The sequence below is a fragment of the Anabrus simplex genome, chromosome 2 (genome assembly GCF_040414725.1).
Source record: "Anabrus simplex isolate iqAnaSimp1 chromosome 2, ASM4041472v1, whole genome shotgun sequence".
In the NCBI taxonomy this organism is placed as follows: Eukaryota; Metazoa; Arthropoda; class Insecta; order Orthoptera; family Tettigoniidae; genus Anabrus; species Anabrus simplex.
In genome coordinates, this window is record NC_090266.1 from 612,685,396 (window position 1) to 612,705,921 (window position 20,526).

At 36.3% G+C, this 20,526-nt stretch overlaps 1 protein-coding gene across 1 annotated transcript in view; it reads right to left on the reverse strand.

The window, feature by feature from the left end:
- The window catches only part of LOC136864261 (potential E3 ubiquitin-protein ligase ariadne-2), a 238,468-nt gene that overhangs the window by 35,166 nt on the left and 182,776 nt on the right, over positions 1–20,526 (reverse strand). Inside the window, exon 9 of the mRNA XM_067141011.2 lies at positions 9,083–9,232. Within this exon, the coding sequence (XP_066997112.1) occupies positions 9,083–9,232 (150 nt within the window). The remainder of the gene's footprint in view (positions 1–9,082; positions 9,233–20,526) is intronic.

Consider the following 20,526-nt stretch of genomic DNA (forward strand, 5'->3'; position numbering starts at 1 on the left):
TGTGGAGGAGAGAGGACACAAATGGGAGGATGTACTGGAACAGAAGATGTATGAAGACAGAAGGAGATGGCGAGCACTTGTACACCACACCCGGGAAACTGGAGTTGGGAAATGATGATGATGATGATGATGATGAGGGGGGAAATGACTAATGCAGTACTGTACAGGGTTTTTACAGCCATATCATGTTCTGCATGCAGAAACTGGGAAACACCTTTTATTTTCAAGGTTCATTAAGCTAATGTTGTACACAATTTACCTTACCTGCCTTCTCACATGTCATTCTATAGATCATCTTCTGATATATCGTTACCATAGATAAGTTGTAATGCAAGGGTGAAGTATGTCCCACAACAACTCCATTATATCAAGCTTCTACTATGCTAAGTACTAAAATAACATGGGACAACACAAATCATTGAATGTTCTTTATCTAAAAATATTCTTGGTGCAATGTCACATCAAAATTTGCAATATCTTTAACAGTGCACAAGTAATATTCAACAATAGAACATGGACAATACTTAGAATAGCAATCATATTTCATATTCTGCATATTATATTTTCATTATCTTCTACTGTAACCACCTGTAGAATATATAATCAGTCTGATCTGACAGATATACATTTTAACCTGAAATTATATTACAACAAAGTTTCCAATCCACTCTTTAAAAGAGAATGGAGAAAAACTCTCTTCAGACCAGTCTCTTCTGTGATAAAGAAGATTGCAAAATCTGCCAGACTAAAAATCAAGCATGACTCTGCTGAACTAAACATTCAATACTGTTATTCATGTTCTAAAGAAGGAAAGATAATGTTAAATCTACTATCTCATGATATATTTTAAACGTATCAATTCTAGAAATAAGACTCTTGTGTGAAATCAAAACTAACAATGATACTGGTACTCTTGTTTGGAAATCTTTTGTTTAAAAAAAAATGTGTAATATAGTTTTCATTTAAAGGAACTTTTCAATAAAATGTTTTCCTCTTACTTATAATGAGAAAAAAAAAAAAAACACACACACACACAACAACTTTCAGCTTGAAGGGTTCAAATCCTTTCTCTTCCTGTTTTCTTATAGAATTATTATTAAATCAAAAAAGAACAAACACAAACACAAAATTAGACAAATAGCTAATCATTTCTACAAATTTAGGAAAGGCTAGGAAGAGTAGTTCCTGATGTACACTGAAGATCTATAACAAGACTCTGGTGAAGGAACTCAGATCATTATACATTAGCAGATTTAAACCAACAAAACTAATAAATACAAAAAGAAACTACCAAAAACTCTGGACATTTACCTAATCAGAATTAAGGACAGAATTGGGTTTTGTAAGCTTGGAAGACAAGTAAAATACTACTTCTCTCAGACCTGGTTATACTGCTACATATGTCATAACAGTTTATAATTGCTTGTTAAATAAATAATCAAACAATTACACAAAATATAAGAAATGAAAAGAAGTGACAAGAGTCAAGAAATGGTCACCACTGTTAAGACCATACATAAACTTTCATTTGAATATTTGGTCATACATCATTCAACCCTCAATATTTTCTCATTTGCATGAGCATCAACTACAATAAGTAATAAATATACAAAGATAGAAAACATCTTTTGCCCACACATGGATTAATAAAAATATTACACTTTCTTATAACTATTTCCCATTTAAAATGTAAAAAATGATCACCATTACCATGACCATTTTCATGTCACAATTTACACAAGAATAATTAACACTGACGTATTATTTGATAATCCCTGTGCATCATTTCAAAATGTCACTTCTCACTACAACAAACACTTAGAGAGGTCATGTTTTACCATCTGCTGTAATACTCAAGAAATGCTGATTACATAAAACGGTTTAACAAACTTTTTGGCGTCCTTAAATCACATGAATGGTACTGTCAAATGCACAAAAGAGAAGCCGTATGAGAAACTTGCTTCTACTAACTCCAAGTTATCATTATGACAAATAACTGAAGGGCTTGGTGAAAAAGCCCCTCAACTCGCCTGATGCGATTTGAGAAAAACAATCCACACATATTAAATATATGCATTTCTACAGAAAGTATTTGACCCACAAAATTGAGACAAACTGTGCCCAGATGTAAATTAAATTAAGTGCATCATAAGAATATCCTGTATAAAAGGTGATGGATAAAAGGCAATTTCTATTAACTGCACCAGCCAGGAATGGCAAGCAGTTGTACAAGGCAGATCACAATATGCCCTATAACATAAGATTGAACTAGATCATTGACAGAATTGGTAGAGGAGATCCTGGGTTTCCCCCTATTTCACCTGCTTCGTCTTCACCCTCCTCCTGAGGGTATTAATCATACTTCTCTAACATCATTATTTGCAATATATTACAATTTTGATAAGAGGCAGTCACTGTATCCTAACTGAGACTACATCTTTTGGGATTTATGGTATGTGAAGCAGCAAGCACACAGTATTTGAGCAGGATTGCTTTGCCAAAGATTCCTTTCATATTCTCCCTTCCTTAGACTTGCAGGTATTTTTCAAATCCTCCAGCTTATTTCTATTCTGCTACCAACATGAATTTCAATTGTCATTGAAAAAACAAAACAAAACAAAAACAAACAATCTGACATAACTTTACAATGCAAACGAGAGGGGATTGTATTGAAAAGGTTTACCGCACTGTAGAATAGTTATACAACACAGAAGGCAAACTCCAGGCCTTAAAATATTCAAGGAATGAATAACCAATATGGTGTGTGCTACACAACTGGTGATCATATAAAAAAATTATTAGCGATAGGAAAATCTAAACCACTTTGTTTTAAACAAGAAAATGTCCCACTGCACTACCGTAAACAAAAAGCAGCATCGGTGGACATACAGAAATTCAAGGACTGGCTTCATAATCATTTTGTGAAAGACATAATGGCCTACCCAACCAAGCAGTTGCTGACAATCAAAGCAGTGCTCTTAACTGATAATACAACTCCTGTTCTTCATCTATGGACCAAGGTGTTATCGCTGCTTTAAAGAACTATAAGTCATCTCCGTTACTGCAACTGGTTGAGGAAAACATCGATATTCCAACATTTTGGAAGGAATTTAGCTTGCTGGGTGCCCTTCATACAGTCAAGTCAAGGGACAAAATTAATGCTACCGAGCTTGCACACACATGGAAACCGATTCTAGGCGAACCTCAAGCAAATGCCAACTTCAGTGACGATGACATTTCAAACTTGCGAGGTATTCTCACTACAATTAAATCATTACTGCAAAACCTGAGTGACATACGTGAGTGGTTGGACATTGATAAAGACTATTATCATTTCAGTTATGAATTTCAAGAAGATATAGTATGGAATTTGACTGCTGGTGAGGAAGACAGGGATCCAGATGAAGTCGAGTGTGGGAGTGATGCAATGGGTCCGAAAGTTTCACATAGCCAAGTTAGTGCTGCTATAGACACGCTCATGTCTTACATAAAAAATTGAGATGACTTTTCACTCTCAGATATTGTTTTCTTGAGAAATTTATGATCCAAAATTAGAAAAATTGAACAATTATCTAAGAAACAAAAACTGATGAAAGATGTCTTTCCCATTAGACATTTGCAAATGTAGGTAATGCAATTGCCGCATTGGAATTGCCAGCAAATCGGACTACCGTGAGTCACCAACTCTATGATGCAGGTATTCACAATCGCCGAACAGCAAAAAAAGGGGCGATTTCTTCCTATACACAGAGAACTTTGTGTAGGCTTTGCACTATAAGAATTTATTACTCCATGACAGGAATGGGAAATTACAATCTGGTGGGATAAAAAGTTATTTTGCTCTGATCCAGGTAAACAGCTGCAGTGCTGGTGTCCAGTTGGCAAGTGTTATGAAGAGCCCTTTGTCCAGGAAACTAATCAGTCGGGTCACGTCATACATGGCTTATTAGAGTGGATAGTGGTGCTGGTTTAGGAGAGTTGATAGAAATCACTCCACATACAACTGCTTGGGAATATGTGAACAGTTTAGAAGGTGCTGTTCTTCCTATTGTTTGAGCTATTTACCCAGTGGAAGAAGTTGCCGTTTTCAGGTCTGTGCAATGATATGGGTACAATGCCTATGATGCTATCGAGCAATAGCCAGGGATGTTCTAACGATGTGTGATTCCATGCGACATAGGGTGGAAAGCTGCGTTACAATGGATGTCGGTCACATTGAGCACATGTTATAAAAAGTAGATCAAAGACATGATCATCAATGGTAGTGGTAACGGACCATAACTTATAGGAACTTTTTTCCCTTCATTTGTTGCATGCTGCATTGTCTATAAATATTGGAACATTTTTCAAGGAAACCCTGTATAATCTTCTGATATATATGAAAAGTAAGCCCAGTAATGATATGACAGTATGTCGGAACACCACACATGTCCATGGTACCAGGTTATCTTATCATCTCGATATGCCTTGGTGTAGGTTAAAGAAAATGTAAAAATGTCATATGGTGTTAAGTATAACCCTGCCAGGCTGAGTGGCTCAGTCCGGTGGTATTTGAAGGTGCTCAAATACGTCAGCCTCGTGTCGGTAGATTTACTGCACGTAAAAGAACTTCTGCGGGACAAAATTCCGGCACCTTGGCATCTCCGAAAACCAAACACAGTAGTTAGTGGGACATAAAGCCATAACATTATTATTAAAAGTATAACCCTATATAATAAATTAGGACAAGAATTCCATCAGCTCCCATTGAACATTTTCTAACGTCTTTATAGATGGTTTTTAGTAACCTTGCTGAGTGCACTGAAGAGGACTGGAGGGTTATACACTAATTTTGAGTGTTAATTCCTATGTTTCTCTATCTTAGATAGAAGGGATATGGTCTTCCACCGTATTTGCTTAAATATAATGTAGGTATATCTTGCTATTTAAATGCGTTATGTATTCATGGACGGTATCTTTAACATTTTTTGTTGTTGTTCTGATTTAATTTCAATGGCCACTATGCACTGAAATGGATGAAAGTCCTCTGCCATATATTACCAGGATTCAAAGCCGAGATGGACTGACTGAGAGCGTGGATGGACAACAGCATCACTGCACAGCCGATGGACCTTTTTTCTTTTTACAATATTATAACTAATTAGTTGTTACTCATGTATATGTCAATTTACTTGAGTATAATTCTGTAGTTTTTACAGAGCATAAATTTATATTGATACAAAAATGTACCCAATGGCATGTAAGACAATGGGAAGTGTATATAGTTTTATCATTGGAGCTAGCTTGTTTAGTTTATATGGGAAATATATGTATCCGTATATATTAATGTATTATGAAAAAGGCTACTGCACTTGTTGTTTAATGCCAAATACATGATTGAATGATCCAATGAGCTTCAAAAATGCCAGTGTGCAGGGATTTTGCTCTGAAAGCAATTCTTAAATATGCCACTAAAATTCTATAGTATTTAGACACTCTTAATAGCCAATTGTCTGAGCAATCCTTAACATAAGACAACAGACTTGTTAAATCATTAAATTAGTCTGTCTGGATTTAAGAGAGAAAAGAAATAAAATTTTCAATTCTTGTTAATAATTTTTTGAATTTTAAGAATCTGAGTGGTATACCAAAATCATTTTCTTTCAAGGTTACTGTATATTATCAGAGACTAACATAACAGGTATTGCAGCATTCCTAGAGGGTAGCTTTTTCTGTGAAAAGCACAATTTGTACATGGGCACTCTCCAGATATTTCACGCTTGTTCCTACGCTATGGGTAGTTGCAAAACATATTTTGCATATGTTGCTTTGAACCCGTCCCCATTTTATGCTGTGGGTTTTGTCGAGGTTCTCAGTGACAACCCCACAACTTTCCCTTGTAAGATACTTAAGTCATATTCTGTCCATGTGGTACAAGTAAACTACTCTGCTTGAGTACATAGGCATTTACATGTTAAAAGTTGATGTTTGTGTGAAAGAAAGCCATTAAACCTTTACACTGCCAATTAAGAAGTTCATATTTTTAGAGTTTCAATGAAAGGTTCTTGCTCTAAATGGATTCCTTAACCTTACAGTTAGGTTTTGAGGATATGTTCCCATAAGCTTAGAATATTACAAAGAGAACAGCTGTTGAAAATGGTGAGCACCTGAGGCTACCTGAGGATTCACCACTAGATTTTTTTTTCAAAAATCTCTATTGGTTAACCACACATACTCCGAACTGTAGCACTCTTATCAATACAATGTGTAAAACTGAAATCTGTAGAGCTTTATAATGCCCAAATTTCCAGCATTTCGAAGTTATTCAAACCAGAATTTAAGTAGAAATAGAAATAATTCACTTCTGCTCAAGTTTTTGTCCATGATGTAAAAATTGTTTAAAATCATACTCGTGTTCAAACAAGTAGTTAGGAGTCCCTTTAGCACTTAATTATATAAATAAATTATACCATGGTTCAAATCCCGGTCACTCCATGTGAGATTTGTGCTGGACAAAGCAGAGGCAGGACAGGTTTTTCTCCGGGTACTCCAGTTTTCTCCTTCATCTTTCAATCCAGCAACACTCTCCAATATCATTTCATTTCATTAATCATTGCCCCAGAGGAGTGTGACAGGCTTCTGCAGCCAGCACATTTCTTATCCTCGCCGCTAGATGGGGGCTTCATTCATTCCATTCCTGACATGGTCGAATGACTGGAAACAGGCTGTGGATTTTCATTTCATTATAGCTCAGTTAATGATTCTATAAACACTAACAGCTTTGACAAATTTGTAAGATATACATTCTGAGAGTTTCATGGTACACTTTGATAAATAAAACAGTAGTTCTCAAACTTCTGCAAACCCCCTCCCATGTTAATCACCCTCAGTGGTATGGGCATCACCATTATACAGGAGAGTAATTTGCAGAATTATAACAAGTGAAAAATCTTGCAGCTTTACTTCTCATCTGATGGTAGTTACCAATTACAGAGCTGTTTTTCCCCTTCATTTTGTTAGAGTGGAAGTTATAAATTAGACAGAGCACCCCCTACCAGAATGGCAAGACTAGGATAGAACAATTGTCTTACAAGCTAGAAAGAACGAAAATGAATTTTGCAGAGAATATTGAGCATATCTACAATATAACAGGGGGCCAATGACCTTGATGCATGGCCCCTTTGAGACAATCATCATCATCATCATCATCATCATCATCTACAAATTTAGCAGTAAATGTAACATTCAGCTACACTCAGGAACAACTTGGTTTAAAGTCAAACATACCAGATCAGTCCTAATTTGGAATATGTTTGATTTATATGCTGAAATATGATTGATTTGTTCTTACCATTGAAATTTCCTTATGCTTAATTACATAACTGGTAAAACTACTAAATAACCTGCAGCAACCTACATTTAGCATAAGCTTGTAATTTTATGCAAAGAAAATAACACCATAAAATTATTTCATTATATGTTGAACCACTAGCATAACAGAAAAAATTCACTGAACAACTACCTCTATATTAAAGAAACTGGACAATTTCAAAATACAGTACGTAGCACTTACATAACAAGATGGAATTTGCTTTTGCCAATTGCTACTTGATATGGTATCAACATAAATATTAGAGCTTCCCACATCAGTCCCAAGGGTATCACCACTAACAATGTAGATTAATATCAACATTCTTGGTGAACACACTCGATTCAAATCCCATGCACTACCCGGCCACATTCTACAAGAATACCTTTCTAACCACAATGCCAGCAACAAACAAACGTCAAAACCATTTTCAAGGTAGAAAACATTCAATAACGTGGCTTGTTCTACCTAAATAAGAATATAGGCATCTAAATTATTGATTCAGATGTTTACCCACACTATTTAATGGAATATAACATTAAAAAATTGGCAGTTCATCACAGTCTCTTCTGTCAATGAAAGAAGTCTAGGTCAGCCCTTGATTAATTTCACTCTATTATATGAAGCTGCAGATCCTTATTCAGGCACTGCGACCACAGATTTGTAGTTAAGCAAAGTAGTCTTTTTTATAGAAGAATGAAGTTCATCCTTTGTAGAGCAATATTGTTTTAAGGAGAATGCTACGGTTCTTGTTCCAGAAATCTGACACTTAAGTTTCTTACAACTTCTTCTTCTACCACTTTTCTCATACTGGTGGGGTTGCAGGTGCGAACCGTGTTGCGCATGTGGATCTGGCCCCGTTTTATGGCTAGTTTCCCTTCCTGATGACAATCCTATGTGGAGTGATGTACTCACTATTGAGATTTTCCGTGGTGGTTAGCATTGTAATGTATTGTGTGAATATGAAGAGGAATGTGTTGGGACAAATACCCAATGCCCAAGCCATAGAATTTAGCCATACACAGTTAAAATCTCTGGCCCAACCGGGAATTGAACCCAGGGCCCTCTGAACTGAAGGCAAGTATGCTGACCATTCAGCTAAGGAGCTGGACACCTGAGTTTCTTACAACGACTTTAAACTCAATGAAAATACAGGAAAGCAATGATGATATAATTCCAAAAGTAAATTGGTTAAAAAATGTCCCACACACTTTTGGTCGACCCCAGCAAAATCCATCTGGAATATTCAAAGCTTATGAGATCATACTCTTCAAAATCAATTTCCAATGAAAATTACAATAAATGCATAAACAAAGTTATTAGTAGAAAGTGTCTCCCAATAGATTACAGTTTTATAACAAATTCAGATTCAGAAATTATGGTATTAGCAAAGCTGGAGGAAAGGAAATAGTTATTATATCTCTTCTGAGCCTTTGGGCTGATGATCATACACACAGGCTAGGCAACATGTCCTCAATGCTGACTAGAAAAGATATAGGAAATCATAAGCATTCATTACAATAAATGCAAAAACGAAGTGACTGGTATAAAGTATCTCCCAATTACAGATTTATAACATATTCAGATTCAGAAATCATGGTATTAACAAAGATGGAGGAAAGGAAATACTGTAGTTGTTCTGTCGTTTCTGATATATAGGAAATCATAAGCAGTCATCTGGAACCAATACTTCTTTTTGTGCACTTAACGGTATGGAGCTGAGCCTTATCATACTTCAAGGAAATCCTTAAGTAGTGTTGTCCTCCTCTTCTCGGCAATATCCATCTGATTTTCCAAATCACCTCTATCTGTGGTCTCAGCTCGCTCAATCTTCCATGACAAGTTTTCAATCTCTGCCTCCAGCTGAGCCTGCTGGTACTCAAACTGTAAATACAAAATTAGTGATAAGTGGTAAAGACAAAGAAGAGGATCTTACACAAATCACAAATGTACAATTCTTTCTTTCTTGAAGGCTGCAAAATAATTTCTCACAAATGACTGAAATTGTACAAAAGCAGCATATATGTACTTTGCTGACATGACACCTGCCTGCATTCAGTTGTTAAAATTTGTAGTTGTGTGGGTCATCAGGCCGCAGACTGATTTGATGCAGCTCTTTATACCACTATTCTGTGCTAACCTTTTCCTTTCTACATAACTACCAGTTGATTATAATTAAACTTTCCCTACTTTACTATCTCTATATGGAATACCAGTGGTGGTATGAACATGAAACTTAATCCAAACATTGCCAAGGACATGTGGAAGAGAAAAAATACACAAGCAAGTCCGACAAAGCAATTTTAATATCCTGCCACATCATGCAATGGGTGGTAAGAATAAAACCCGAGTATTACTCAAAGTATATATAGTCATGAGCATGAGCACTTAGTACGAGTATACTCTCAGTCCAAGTAGTATGTACTCCATTTGGTAAGAATAAGAAGGTTCTCCTTCGATGTAGTAGATACTCAAGTGCACCGCCAAGTGGATCATTTGAAACTGAGCAGGTACTAGTGATGGAATGTTCATGAATGAACTGACTCTTTTGAATGACTCCTTGAGAGCTAGTTGTTCAAATACGAGTTCACTCTTTTATGAACGAACAAACAGACTGTCTCATGAATTGCGGCTCCTAGAAGAGCTACCGCATATCAACTCTCATTCATTTTCAGCCAATAGCATGCTTCAGTTAATCACGTGACAGAGATGCTGCTTTTTATAAAGTACCCAGTCTAGCCTCTAGGGATGGGATAAACTGCTCTTTTCTTGCAGCAGCTTCATGAAGCAGTCTCGTTCCCTCAATGGTAAAACAGGTGAGACTCTTTGCTTGAGATTGTATCTGCTGCTGCTTTCTGAACTGAGAGTAGCAGAGTATTGAGACTGCTTTGCAATTACAATTATTTAATTCCCATCGTGTTTATTAAATGCCAAATGCTTTTATATCTGGAAAGTTTTAAGATATGATTTATACTAATAAATAGGTTCCGGATGATTATGACCTAAAAATGTTAGAAATATGCAAACATTTATGACCTAAAAAAGTATGAAAATATGACAATAAATATAACTTAAAATTTTTTTGGTCACATTTTTGAAATCATCAAAATTTTGCTGCCATTTAAATTCAAATGACATTGAAAATATACTTTTAAAATCTAGCTCATTCAATAATAATAAGTAATAATATTAATTTTTATTATTACATTTTGAATGGATTTAATTATTCAATCCAGAGGTAAGAATGAAATAAATGTCACATCTTGATGGGCGATCGGAAAGAATTATAATAGCAAATGACATACATTTTAAAGTTTTTAAATAGGAACGATTTTCTATTTTCATGCAATACTGACTTTTAACAAGAAAAAGACCGATCAACATCGCAGAATGTTATTGGGGCATATTTGAAATAAGTCAAATCATTAGAGTTCAACTGAGGCTCACCTTTATGGAATGTTGACGGCTTGCCACTCAGAATGTCACTAATCTTGGAGAAAGTAGAGTACCCTTCATTTCATCCCAGCACACACTGTAGTTTTACGTTTGCACATTCACCCACTTCACCACGTACAGCCTTTAACTCATTTTCAACATTTTTCACCAGTTGAAGGGCATCGCAGAGATGAACACCAGTTTTTTCTAATTGTTGATATTATGCTGAAATTCGACTTGATATAAGCGAGTTCTCCGGTCAGTGTGGTACTTGAAAAACAGCATCTTAGCAGTTTTGATGGAGGAAGCTTTGCCTTCGATCAATGCATTAACATCATCTTCGATAGCATTGTAATTCGTAGTGTAATAGTCTGCGGCGATAACCCACGTTCCCCAACGTGTGAGGATAGGTTGGGGAGGCCATGGCACAGAAGGAACCATTTCCTTGAATTTCTGCACTCGTAGTGGAGCTTTGATGAAGATTTTTTTCACTACTGAAATTAACTTATCCGTATCAGGATACTTTCCACTAATTTCTTCTGCAACTCTATTTAGTGCATGTGCAATGCATGTGCAATGCATGTTACATGTATCATTTTAGGGTAGAGAAGCTGCAGACCTTTTGCCAGCTTTCACCATATAGGGAGCTGCATCAGTGACTAGAAATAGAACATTTTCTCTCTTCACTCCTTCAGGCCACAACAGATTCATTGCATTACCACAGGTTACAGCAATTGTTTCAATTCTGTCCGGTGCTTCACAAGAAATGAGAAATTCATCTCCTACTCGGTCTCCACTTAGAACACCAATAACGTTTGTTATGTCTCTCCCTTCAGCGTCGGTGGATTCATCCATAGAAACCCAGATCTTGTTACCAGGGATGCAGGATCGTATTCTATTTAAAACATACAGGTAGTCACGTAGTTCTTGCGAAGTGTTGTTGCATTCGGAATGTGCTGATTAGCGTGTTTCTTCAAAATATTGCTGAAGTGCTGAATATTAACTTTCTCCAGCGGTATATCAGAAGACATCATCATCGAACATAAATCCTTGATAAAATCTGAGGTTTTGCTCATCATAGACGGTGATTAAATTCTCCGGAACAGGAGATGTTGACTGTTCTGTGATGTAACATTTCAAGCCAAATTGTTTTTATGTTTTGCTGTACTGCAGTGCTGTTCAACATTACACAGCTTTTTAGCTTCTATTTTAATTTCGCACAGCTTACAGAACAGAATAGTTGGGATTGAACCCCCATCTTATGAATCCAGGTTGATAGATATGAGACCCAAATCATGTAGCAAACTCGCTCGGGAGATAACTAATGTGAAAGTGAGAGTAAAGAAAACTTGTACCTTACACATACACCCAACATTCTGGGTGATCATGGAGGTCCAAAAGGAAAATGCATGCACTGCCTTTCTTGTTTATGAACCCACCACCGCAATATGCAGGCCCAACATGAGTGCAGAACAGAGCAGCTGTTGTTGCTGGGTAATTACAATCAATCAGTCAATCAATCAATCAATCAATCAATCAATCAATCAATCAATCAATCAATCAATCAATCAATTCTGATCTGCATTTAGGGCAGTCACCCAGGTGGCAGATTCCCTATCTGTTGTCTTCCTAGCCTAATCTTAAAACGACTGCAATTAAATTGGAAATGTATTGAACATCTCCCTCGGTAAGTTGTTCCAATCCCTAACTCCTCTTCTATAAACAAATATTTGCCCCAATTTGTCCCCTTGAATTCCAACTCTATCTTCATATTGTGATCTTTCCTACTTTTAAAGACACCTCTCAAACATATTCATCTATTAATGTCATTCCATGCCATCTCTCCGCTGACAGCTCGGAACATACCACTTAGTCAAGCAATTTGTCTTCTTTCTCCCAAGTCTTCCCAACCCAAACTTTGCAACATTTTTGTAACATTACTCTTCTGTTGGGAACCACCCATAAGAAATCGAGCTGCTTTTCTTTGGATTTTTTCCAGTTCTTGAATCAAGTAATCCAGATGAGGGTCCCATACATTGGAACCATACTCTAGTTGGGGTCTTACCAGATGATGATGATGATGATGATGATGATGATGATGATGATGATGATGATGATGATGCTTGTTGTTTAAAGGGGCCTAACATCGAGGTCATTGGCCCCTAATGGTACAAAATGAAATAACAAAAAGTTCATCCACTGACCAAAATAAAATAAAAAAAGTCATGAAGAATGAATGGATGGACATGAACTCAACTAGAAACAAAAAACAAACAAACAAACAAAAACCAGTGGAACAGACTCAAAAAAAGATCGTAAATAATATTTTTACTGACCAAGGGACCACTTATAAAGCACAATGATGCTTGATGTCTAAAGGGGTGCAAAATCCACGTCTAAGGCCCCACAGAATGGTACATGTCGCGAGTAAAGTAGAACCATGGCATTTATCATGTTGGGGTACTAATCAAAAGTAGCGAAGACTCACGGTGTTCCACAGAAGATGGTACTACTCACAAGGATTGCACTTCATACAGGGAACGCAGACCTATGGTGTTTATCACACAATGACGCTACTCAGAGCCAACGCAATCTGATAAGTTTCCCCACCTAGGTGTACTAATCACGGGCGCTGGTATTCCCGTGGTGTTCCTCACATAGTGGGTACTAATCACAGGCAACGCAGACTCATGGTGCCGTTCATATAGCGGTACAAGTCACAAGCTATGCCCAGACCTGAGGTGTTGCTCACATGGGTACAACGCATGGGTACTGGAAACCCCCCAAGCCAGCCTCTTTACCGCTACTAATCACAAACCTATTTCGTACCAATTTAGTGATACTACTCGCAAGTACAGGCAACCCATGGTGTTCCCCGCATGATGGTATGAATCAAAAGTAGTTTCATGGTTCTAATTCAATCATCCCTTGGTCACCCCTTGTAGTCACCTCTTACGACAGGCAGGGGATACCGCGGGTGTATTCTATATGTGCGTCCCCCACCCGCAGGGGATAGTGTGTTTGGTCCGCGAGAGGTATTTTATTTCCCTCCAGTCCCCTGGCAAGCCGGTTAGGACCCCCTATCCGCCACCTGGGACGCGCCACGTGGGAGTATCATCTTTCCCCTTGTTACGCCAGCGTAGTAGGTTCATGGGGTCTTACCAGAGACTTATATCCCATCTCCTTTACATCCTTACTACAACCCCTAAACACCCTCATAACCATGTGCAGAGATCTGTACCCTTTATTTACAATCCCATTTATGTGATTACCCCAATGAAGATCTTTCCTTATATTAACACCAAGTTAATTACAGTGATCCCCATAAGGAACTTACCCTCCATCAACGCAGTAATTAACACTGAGAGGACTTTTCCTACTTCCGAAACTCACAACCTGACCTTTAACCCCGCTTATCATCATACCATTGCCTGCTGTCCATCTCACAACATTATCGAGGTCATTTTGCAGTTGCTCACAATCCTGTAACTTACTTATTACTTTGTACAGAATAACATCATCTGCAAAAAGCCTTTTCTCTGATTCCACTTCTTTACTCATATCATTTATAGATATAAGAAAACATAAACGTCCAATAACACTGCCTTGAGGAATTACCCTCTTAATTATACAGGGTCAGATAATAAAGCTTTGCCTAATCTAATTACCTGAGATCTATTTTCTAGAAACATAGCAGCACATTCAGTCACTCCTTCGCCTAACCCAATTGCACTCTTTTTTGCCAGTGTCTCCCATGATCCACCTTATCAAAAGCTTTAGACAGGTCAATCATGATACAGTCCATTTGACTTTCTTAATCCAAGGTATCTCCTATGTTTTGCTGGAATCCTACAAGTTGAGCTTCAGTGGAATAACCATTCCTAAACCTGAACTTCCTTCTATCAAACCAGTTATTAAATTTGCAAACACGTCTAATATAATCAGAAAGAATGCGTTCCCAAAGCTTAGATGTAACACATGTCAAACATACTGGCCTGTAATTTTCAGCTTTATGTCTATCACCCTTTCCGTTATACACAGGGGCTACTATAGCAACTCTCCATTCATTTGGTATAGCTCCTTCATGCAAACAATAATCAAATAAGTACTTCATATATGGTACTATATCCCGATCCATTGTCTTTAGTATATCCCCAGAAATCTTATCAATTCCAGCCACTTTTCTAGTTTTCAACTTTAGTATCTTATTGTAAACTAGCAAGATACCCGTGCTTCGCTACGGTATTATACTGAAATTTAGATTGAATGCTTATTGTTTTATATATAATCCGCCGAAATTCGCGATCTGACTCGTTTTCTGATAGAATCCGCCAAAATTCGTGATCTGAGTCGTTTTCTAATAGATTACGGCAAGTTTCCTCCCATTTTTCAAGGTTTCTTTCCAGCAATCGATTTCGTACTTCCCAGGCTGGGTCCAGGTATTCTACCCGTTCAGTTGGGTCCCTAAATCTTTGCCATCTTTTCCTATAAGCATTTCTAATATGGATCAAATCCTTCAGGAGATCCAGCGTGGTGTCGTCTTAGGTGCCTTGGCGATACTGAACTCGCGGCCGGACTGCATTCTTAGTCATTACCCGTCCAGGACCAGTTTCCAGCGCGGTCCACACATTTGACGATGGTCCAGAACATTATTATTATTATTATTATTCTGGACCCCACAGCAAGATGCAAGACCGCTACTTGGCGGTAAATTACATCTGCTGCCATTGTCATTGTTGATAATGTGACCAGTACCATTGTCGCGCGTAGGCAAGTGTGCGGGATTTCTGGCGATACGAATGACATACTTCCGTGCATTATTGACCTTATTATAGAGGTGAACAATTTGATGGTCAAACTCATTCCTATCATTTATTTCAAATGTGTTTAAATTTTTATTTATATGCCAGGAGAATCTACTGTGATCTAAGAACGTTCTCTGAAGGAAAAGATGGCTCTTGAAAACGAACCCAGGAAAGATTAAAAATGATCGGTTTATGATCAGAATAAGTACCTTGAAAATCTACAGCATGTTTCCAGTCATTCAACAGGGTCAGGAATGGAATGAATAAATCCCCCATCTAGTGGCGACAATAGGAATTGTGGCGGCTGCCAAAACCTGTCGCACTCCTCTGGGGCAATGATTAATGAATGAAAAATGAAATGAAATTATATTGGACAGTGTTGCTGGAATGAATGATGACAGGGAAAACCGGAGTATTACAAGTGATGAAAATCATCTTTCTGTCCGTATTGAAAATTTCGCTAAGTATATAGGAAAATTTTTTAAAATTTTACTTCCACCTATTCAATACAATACAAGATATTGACATCCAACTTAAAACATTTTTCAGAAGTGAGATATGTTTCGCCTCATATTTTGAGGCATCTTCAGTCACTAATCAAAACCTTATTCTGTCAGATAACATTTCAAACATTCTATAGCTATTATACAAATGTTTATGAAATAACTAAAACTCAATTGTAATGATAAAAACATGTGTTGAAAAAGACGTCATAGGATGGTACAGTGGTACAGAAGATGGCTTGAAGCCTTAGTCAATATTAAATTTTAAATACCGGTATATAGTGGAAAGCATATAAAATAATTTCATTAAAAATATACAATGCATTCAAATGATATTAAAATAGTAGGATCTTAAGTGGTACATTCAAAAATGGAGGTGTCTTACAATTATGAGTGGCAGCTGATGGTTTAAAGCCGTTGTCGGAGTTTGATGCATAAGTAGAATAACACATAAATATGAGGTAAAAGAATATGAAAAGGATTACATTAATAAATATAAAAGATAAGGAAAAACATTCCAAAATGCTGGGCAAATGTTGAAGACGCCAGCGTATATTTTCCCGTAATGTTTGAAGGTCAAACAGTTCAAAGGTTGTTTATAGTTCAAAGGTTGTTTCAAGACAAAAATTTCTTCAATATTTTCAATACAGTATCAATAAACACTCCTTCCACGTCATCAAACACATCACACCTCCCTTCCCCTCCCAATTTACGTAACTCACCTCCACGAGCCAATCTTAAGCTCAAAAATGCTTCACACCCCTCCACTTCCCCCACCATACACAACTCCCTTCCGTGCGCCAATCACAAACCTATAGCCCCGCCCCTTCCAAACTATTCCCCTCCGCACAGACGACATGCGTACAACACCAGGAGTAAAAACGTTAGCGACCACTAGTATCCTAACAACGATTTAAACAAGAAGTCAAACAGGTCAACAATGCCATAGGTAAGCACCAACATCCTCTCTTCATCAACACTTTTAAAAAACCCTTCCCAAGTTTTTCTTCCATTCTCATTAAAATTAATACAGTTTTTCCTTTCATTTCAGAACCAACCAATCTACAACTTTATTTTCAACAGCCACATCAAACCTTCACAGCATTCGTCAATAAGATAAAAATTTCCAATTTCAACACTTTGAAAATATATCGTCAATCAGTTATGAAAACAACAGCCATTCAACCTCAAGTCAAATTTTACCAACGTAGAAAACAACTGCACATCATCATTCTCTACAAACTTACTCCGATGACTCGAAATAAATTCAAGCCAATGTTAAACTTTATGTCTACACAATCTTACTGAACTGTTCTAGAAACAACCTTTGAACTATAAACAACCTTTGAACTGTTTGACCTTCAAACATTACGGGCAAATATACGCTGGCGTCTTCAACATTTGCCCAGCATTTTGGAATGTTTTTCCTTATCTTTTATATTTATTAATGTAATCCTTTTCATATTCTTTTACCTCATATTTGTGTGTTATTCTACTTATGCATCAAACTCTGACAACGGCTTTAAACCATCTGCTGCCACTAATAATAATAATAATAATAATAATAATACTTTATTAACGGAAATACCATTTTACATAACAGCAGAGAAGTATAGACAAAACACAGTAAAAAGAAAGTTCAATGGAGTATAAGTAGAAAAATATGTGAGACACCTCCATTTTTTAATGTACCACTTAAGATCCTACTATTTTAATATCATTTGAATGCATTGTATATTTTTAATGAAATTATTTTATATGCTTTCCACTATATACCGGTATTTAAAATTTAATATTGACTAAGGCTTCAAGCCATCTTCTGTACCACTGTACCATCCTATGACGTCTTTTTCAACACATGTTTTTATCATTACAATTGAGTTTTAGTTATTTCATAAACATTTGTATAATAGCTATAGAATGTTTGAAATGTTATCTGACAGAATAAGGTTTTGATTAGTGACTGAAGATGCCTCAAAATATGAGGCGAAACATGTCTCACTTCTGAAAAATGTTTTAAGTTGGATGTCAATATCTTGTATTGTATTGAATAGGTGGAAGTAAAATTTTAAAATTTTTTCTTATATACTTAGCAAAACCGGAGTATCCGGAGAAAAACCTGTCCCGCCTCCGTTTTGTCCAGCACGAATATCACATGGAGAGACCGGGATCTGAACCACGGAACCCAGCTGTGAGAGGCCGGCGTGTTGCCGCCTGAGCAACGGAGGCTCCTTATAAATATATTATGAACAGTAAAATCAACTGGTCTCACCTCCTTTTACACCCTACCACCGTTAAGTTTATTTACCCCCCCCTCCCGAATAAAAACTAAAGAAGGCGTTTTTCTTTATGTTTAAAGCAGATTCCAAACACCAATGTTCACGTCTATTACCTTCAGTTTTGAGATAAAAATAATTCACTTATTTTTACTTTCACACCCCCCCCCCCAAGTGAATTTTTTGGCAAAAAATACTTGTTTCTTTAATGGTAAAGGATCTTCTAAATGCCAATTATCACGACTCTAACTTCTTCAGTATTTTGATTTATGTGTCCTCATGAAAGGAATTCAACTCCTTTCCACTCACGCCCCCCAAGATGATTCTCCCCGCCAAAACGGGTTTTTCTTTGTTTTTAAAGGAGATCCAAATACCAATTTTCACGCCTGTAGGCCCTAACATCTTTAGTTTTTATTAGATGTAAGTATTCTCATACAATTAAGTCAGTCAATTTTTCAATTCTTTCACCTCCCCCCCCCCATTCATTGGATTTTCCGAGAATACGTGTTTCCTTACTTTTAAAGCAGATTTCTAATATCAAATTTCATGTCTGTAATATCCTCATTTTTGAGATAACAGTAGCCTAATTAAAAGAATTCAACACCATTTTCAGTCACTTTACACTCCCCCCTATACCCAAGTGGTATTTCTGAAAACTAAAAATACACATTTCTTTATTTTTAATAGAGATAAAAAAATACCATTTTTCACTTCTGTAACATGTTAAGTTTTTTTGAGATATACCGTATAAGTTCTCATTTTAAAATTTCACCCCCTTTTTAGTTCCCCTTAAGAGGAGTTTCCAAAAACAAATCACTTATGTTTCTTTACATTTACAAGAGATTCCAAATACCACTTTTTACGTCTGTAACATTTTACGCTTCTTAGATATTCTGTAGATATAGTCTTTCGAAAATTCACCCCAATTTGTCACTCCTGTTTAACCGCCATTAATTGGATATTCCAAAAACAAAAAAATAAGTGTTTCTTTATTTTTAAAGGAGATCTCATATACAAATTTGCAGTTCTGTAATATCTTTAGTTTCTGAGATATATGCATCCTCATTAAAGGCATTCAACCCATTATTCACCCTTTTACACCCCTCCTATTGGGATTTACAGAAAAAAAAACCATATTCCTTTATTTTTAAAGGAGATTCTAAATATCAATTTTTACATGTGCAAACTTTTAAAGTTTTGAGATATAGATACACTCATTTTAAAAATCCACCCCCTTTTCAACGCCCCCCCCTGTTTGGATTTTCCAAAAGCAAAAACAAAATTCTTTATTTTTAAAGAAGATTCCAAATATCAATTTTCAGGTCTGTAATATCTTCAGTTTCTGAGATTTAAGTATCCTCATTAAAGGCATTCAACCCCTTTTTCACCCCTCCTATTGGGATTTTCTGAAAACAAAAAGTACATGTTTCTTTATTTTTAAAGGAGATTCTAAATACCAATTTTTACATCTGTAAGTTTTAAGATGTAGATACACTCATTTTATAAATTCACCCCCCTTTTCACCCCGCATTATTTGGATTTTCCAAAAACGAAAAAAATGCCTGTTTATTTTTAAAGTAGATCCCAAATATCAATTTTCAGGTCTGTAATATCTTCAGTTTCTGAAATATAAGTAGCCTCATTAGAGGCATACAACACATTTCCACCCTTTTCCACCCTTTCTATTGGGAATTTACGAAAACAAAAAAATACGAGTTCCTTTATTTTTAAAGGAGATTCTAAATACCAATTTTTACATCTATAAAATTTAAAAGTTTTCAGATGTAGACACACTCATTTTAAAAATTCACCCCCTTTTCACCCCACCCCCATTAATTCAATTTTCTAAAAACAAAAATGTATGTGTTTCTTTATTTTTAAAGGAGATCCCAAACACCAATTTTCAAGTCTGTAATATCTTCAGTTTCTGAGATTTAAGTATCCTCGTTAAAGGCATCAACTTATTTTTCACCCCTTTTCACCCCTCCTATTGGGAATTTCCGAAAACAAAAAAATACGTGTTTCTTTATTTTTAATGAAGATTCTAAATACTAATTTTTACATCTGTAAACTTTCAAAGTTTTGAGATATGGATACACTCACTTATATCTTCACTTTCTGAGACATAAGTACCGGTATCCTGATTAACCCGGCATTAC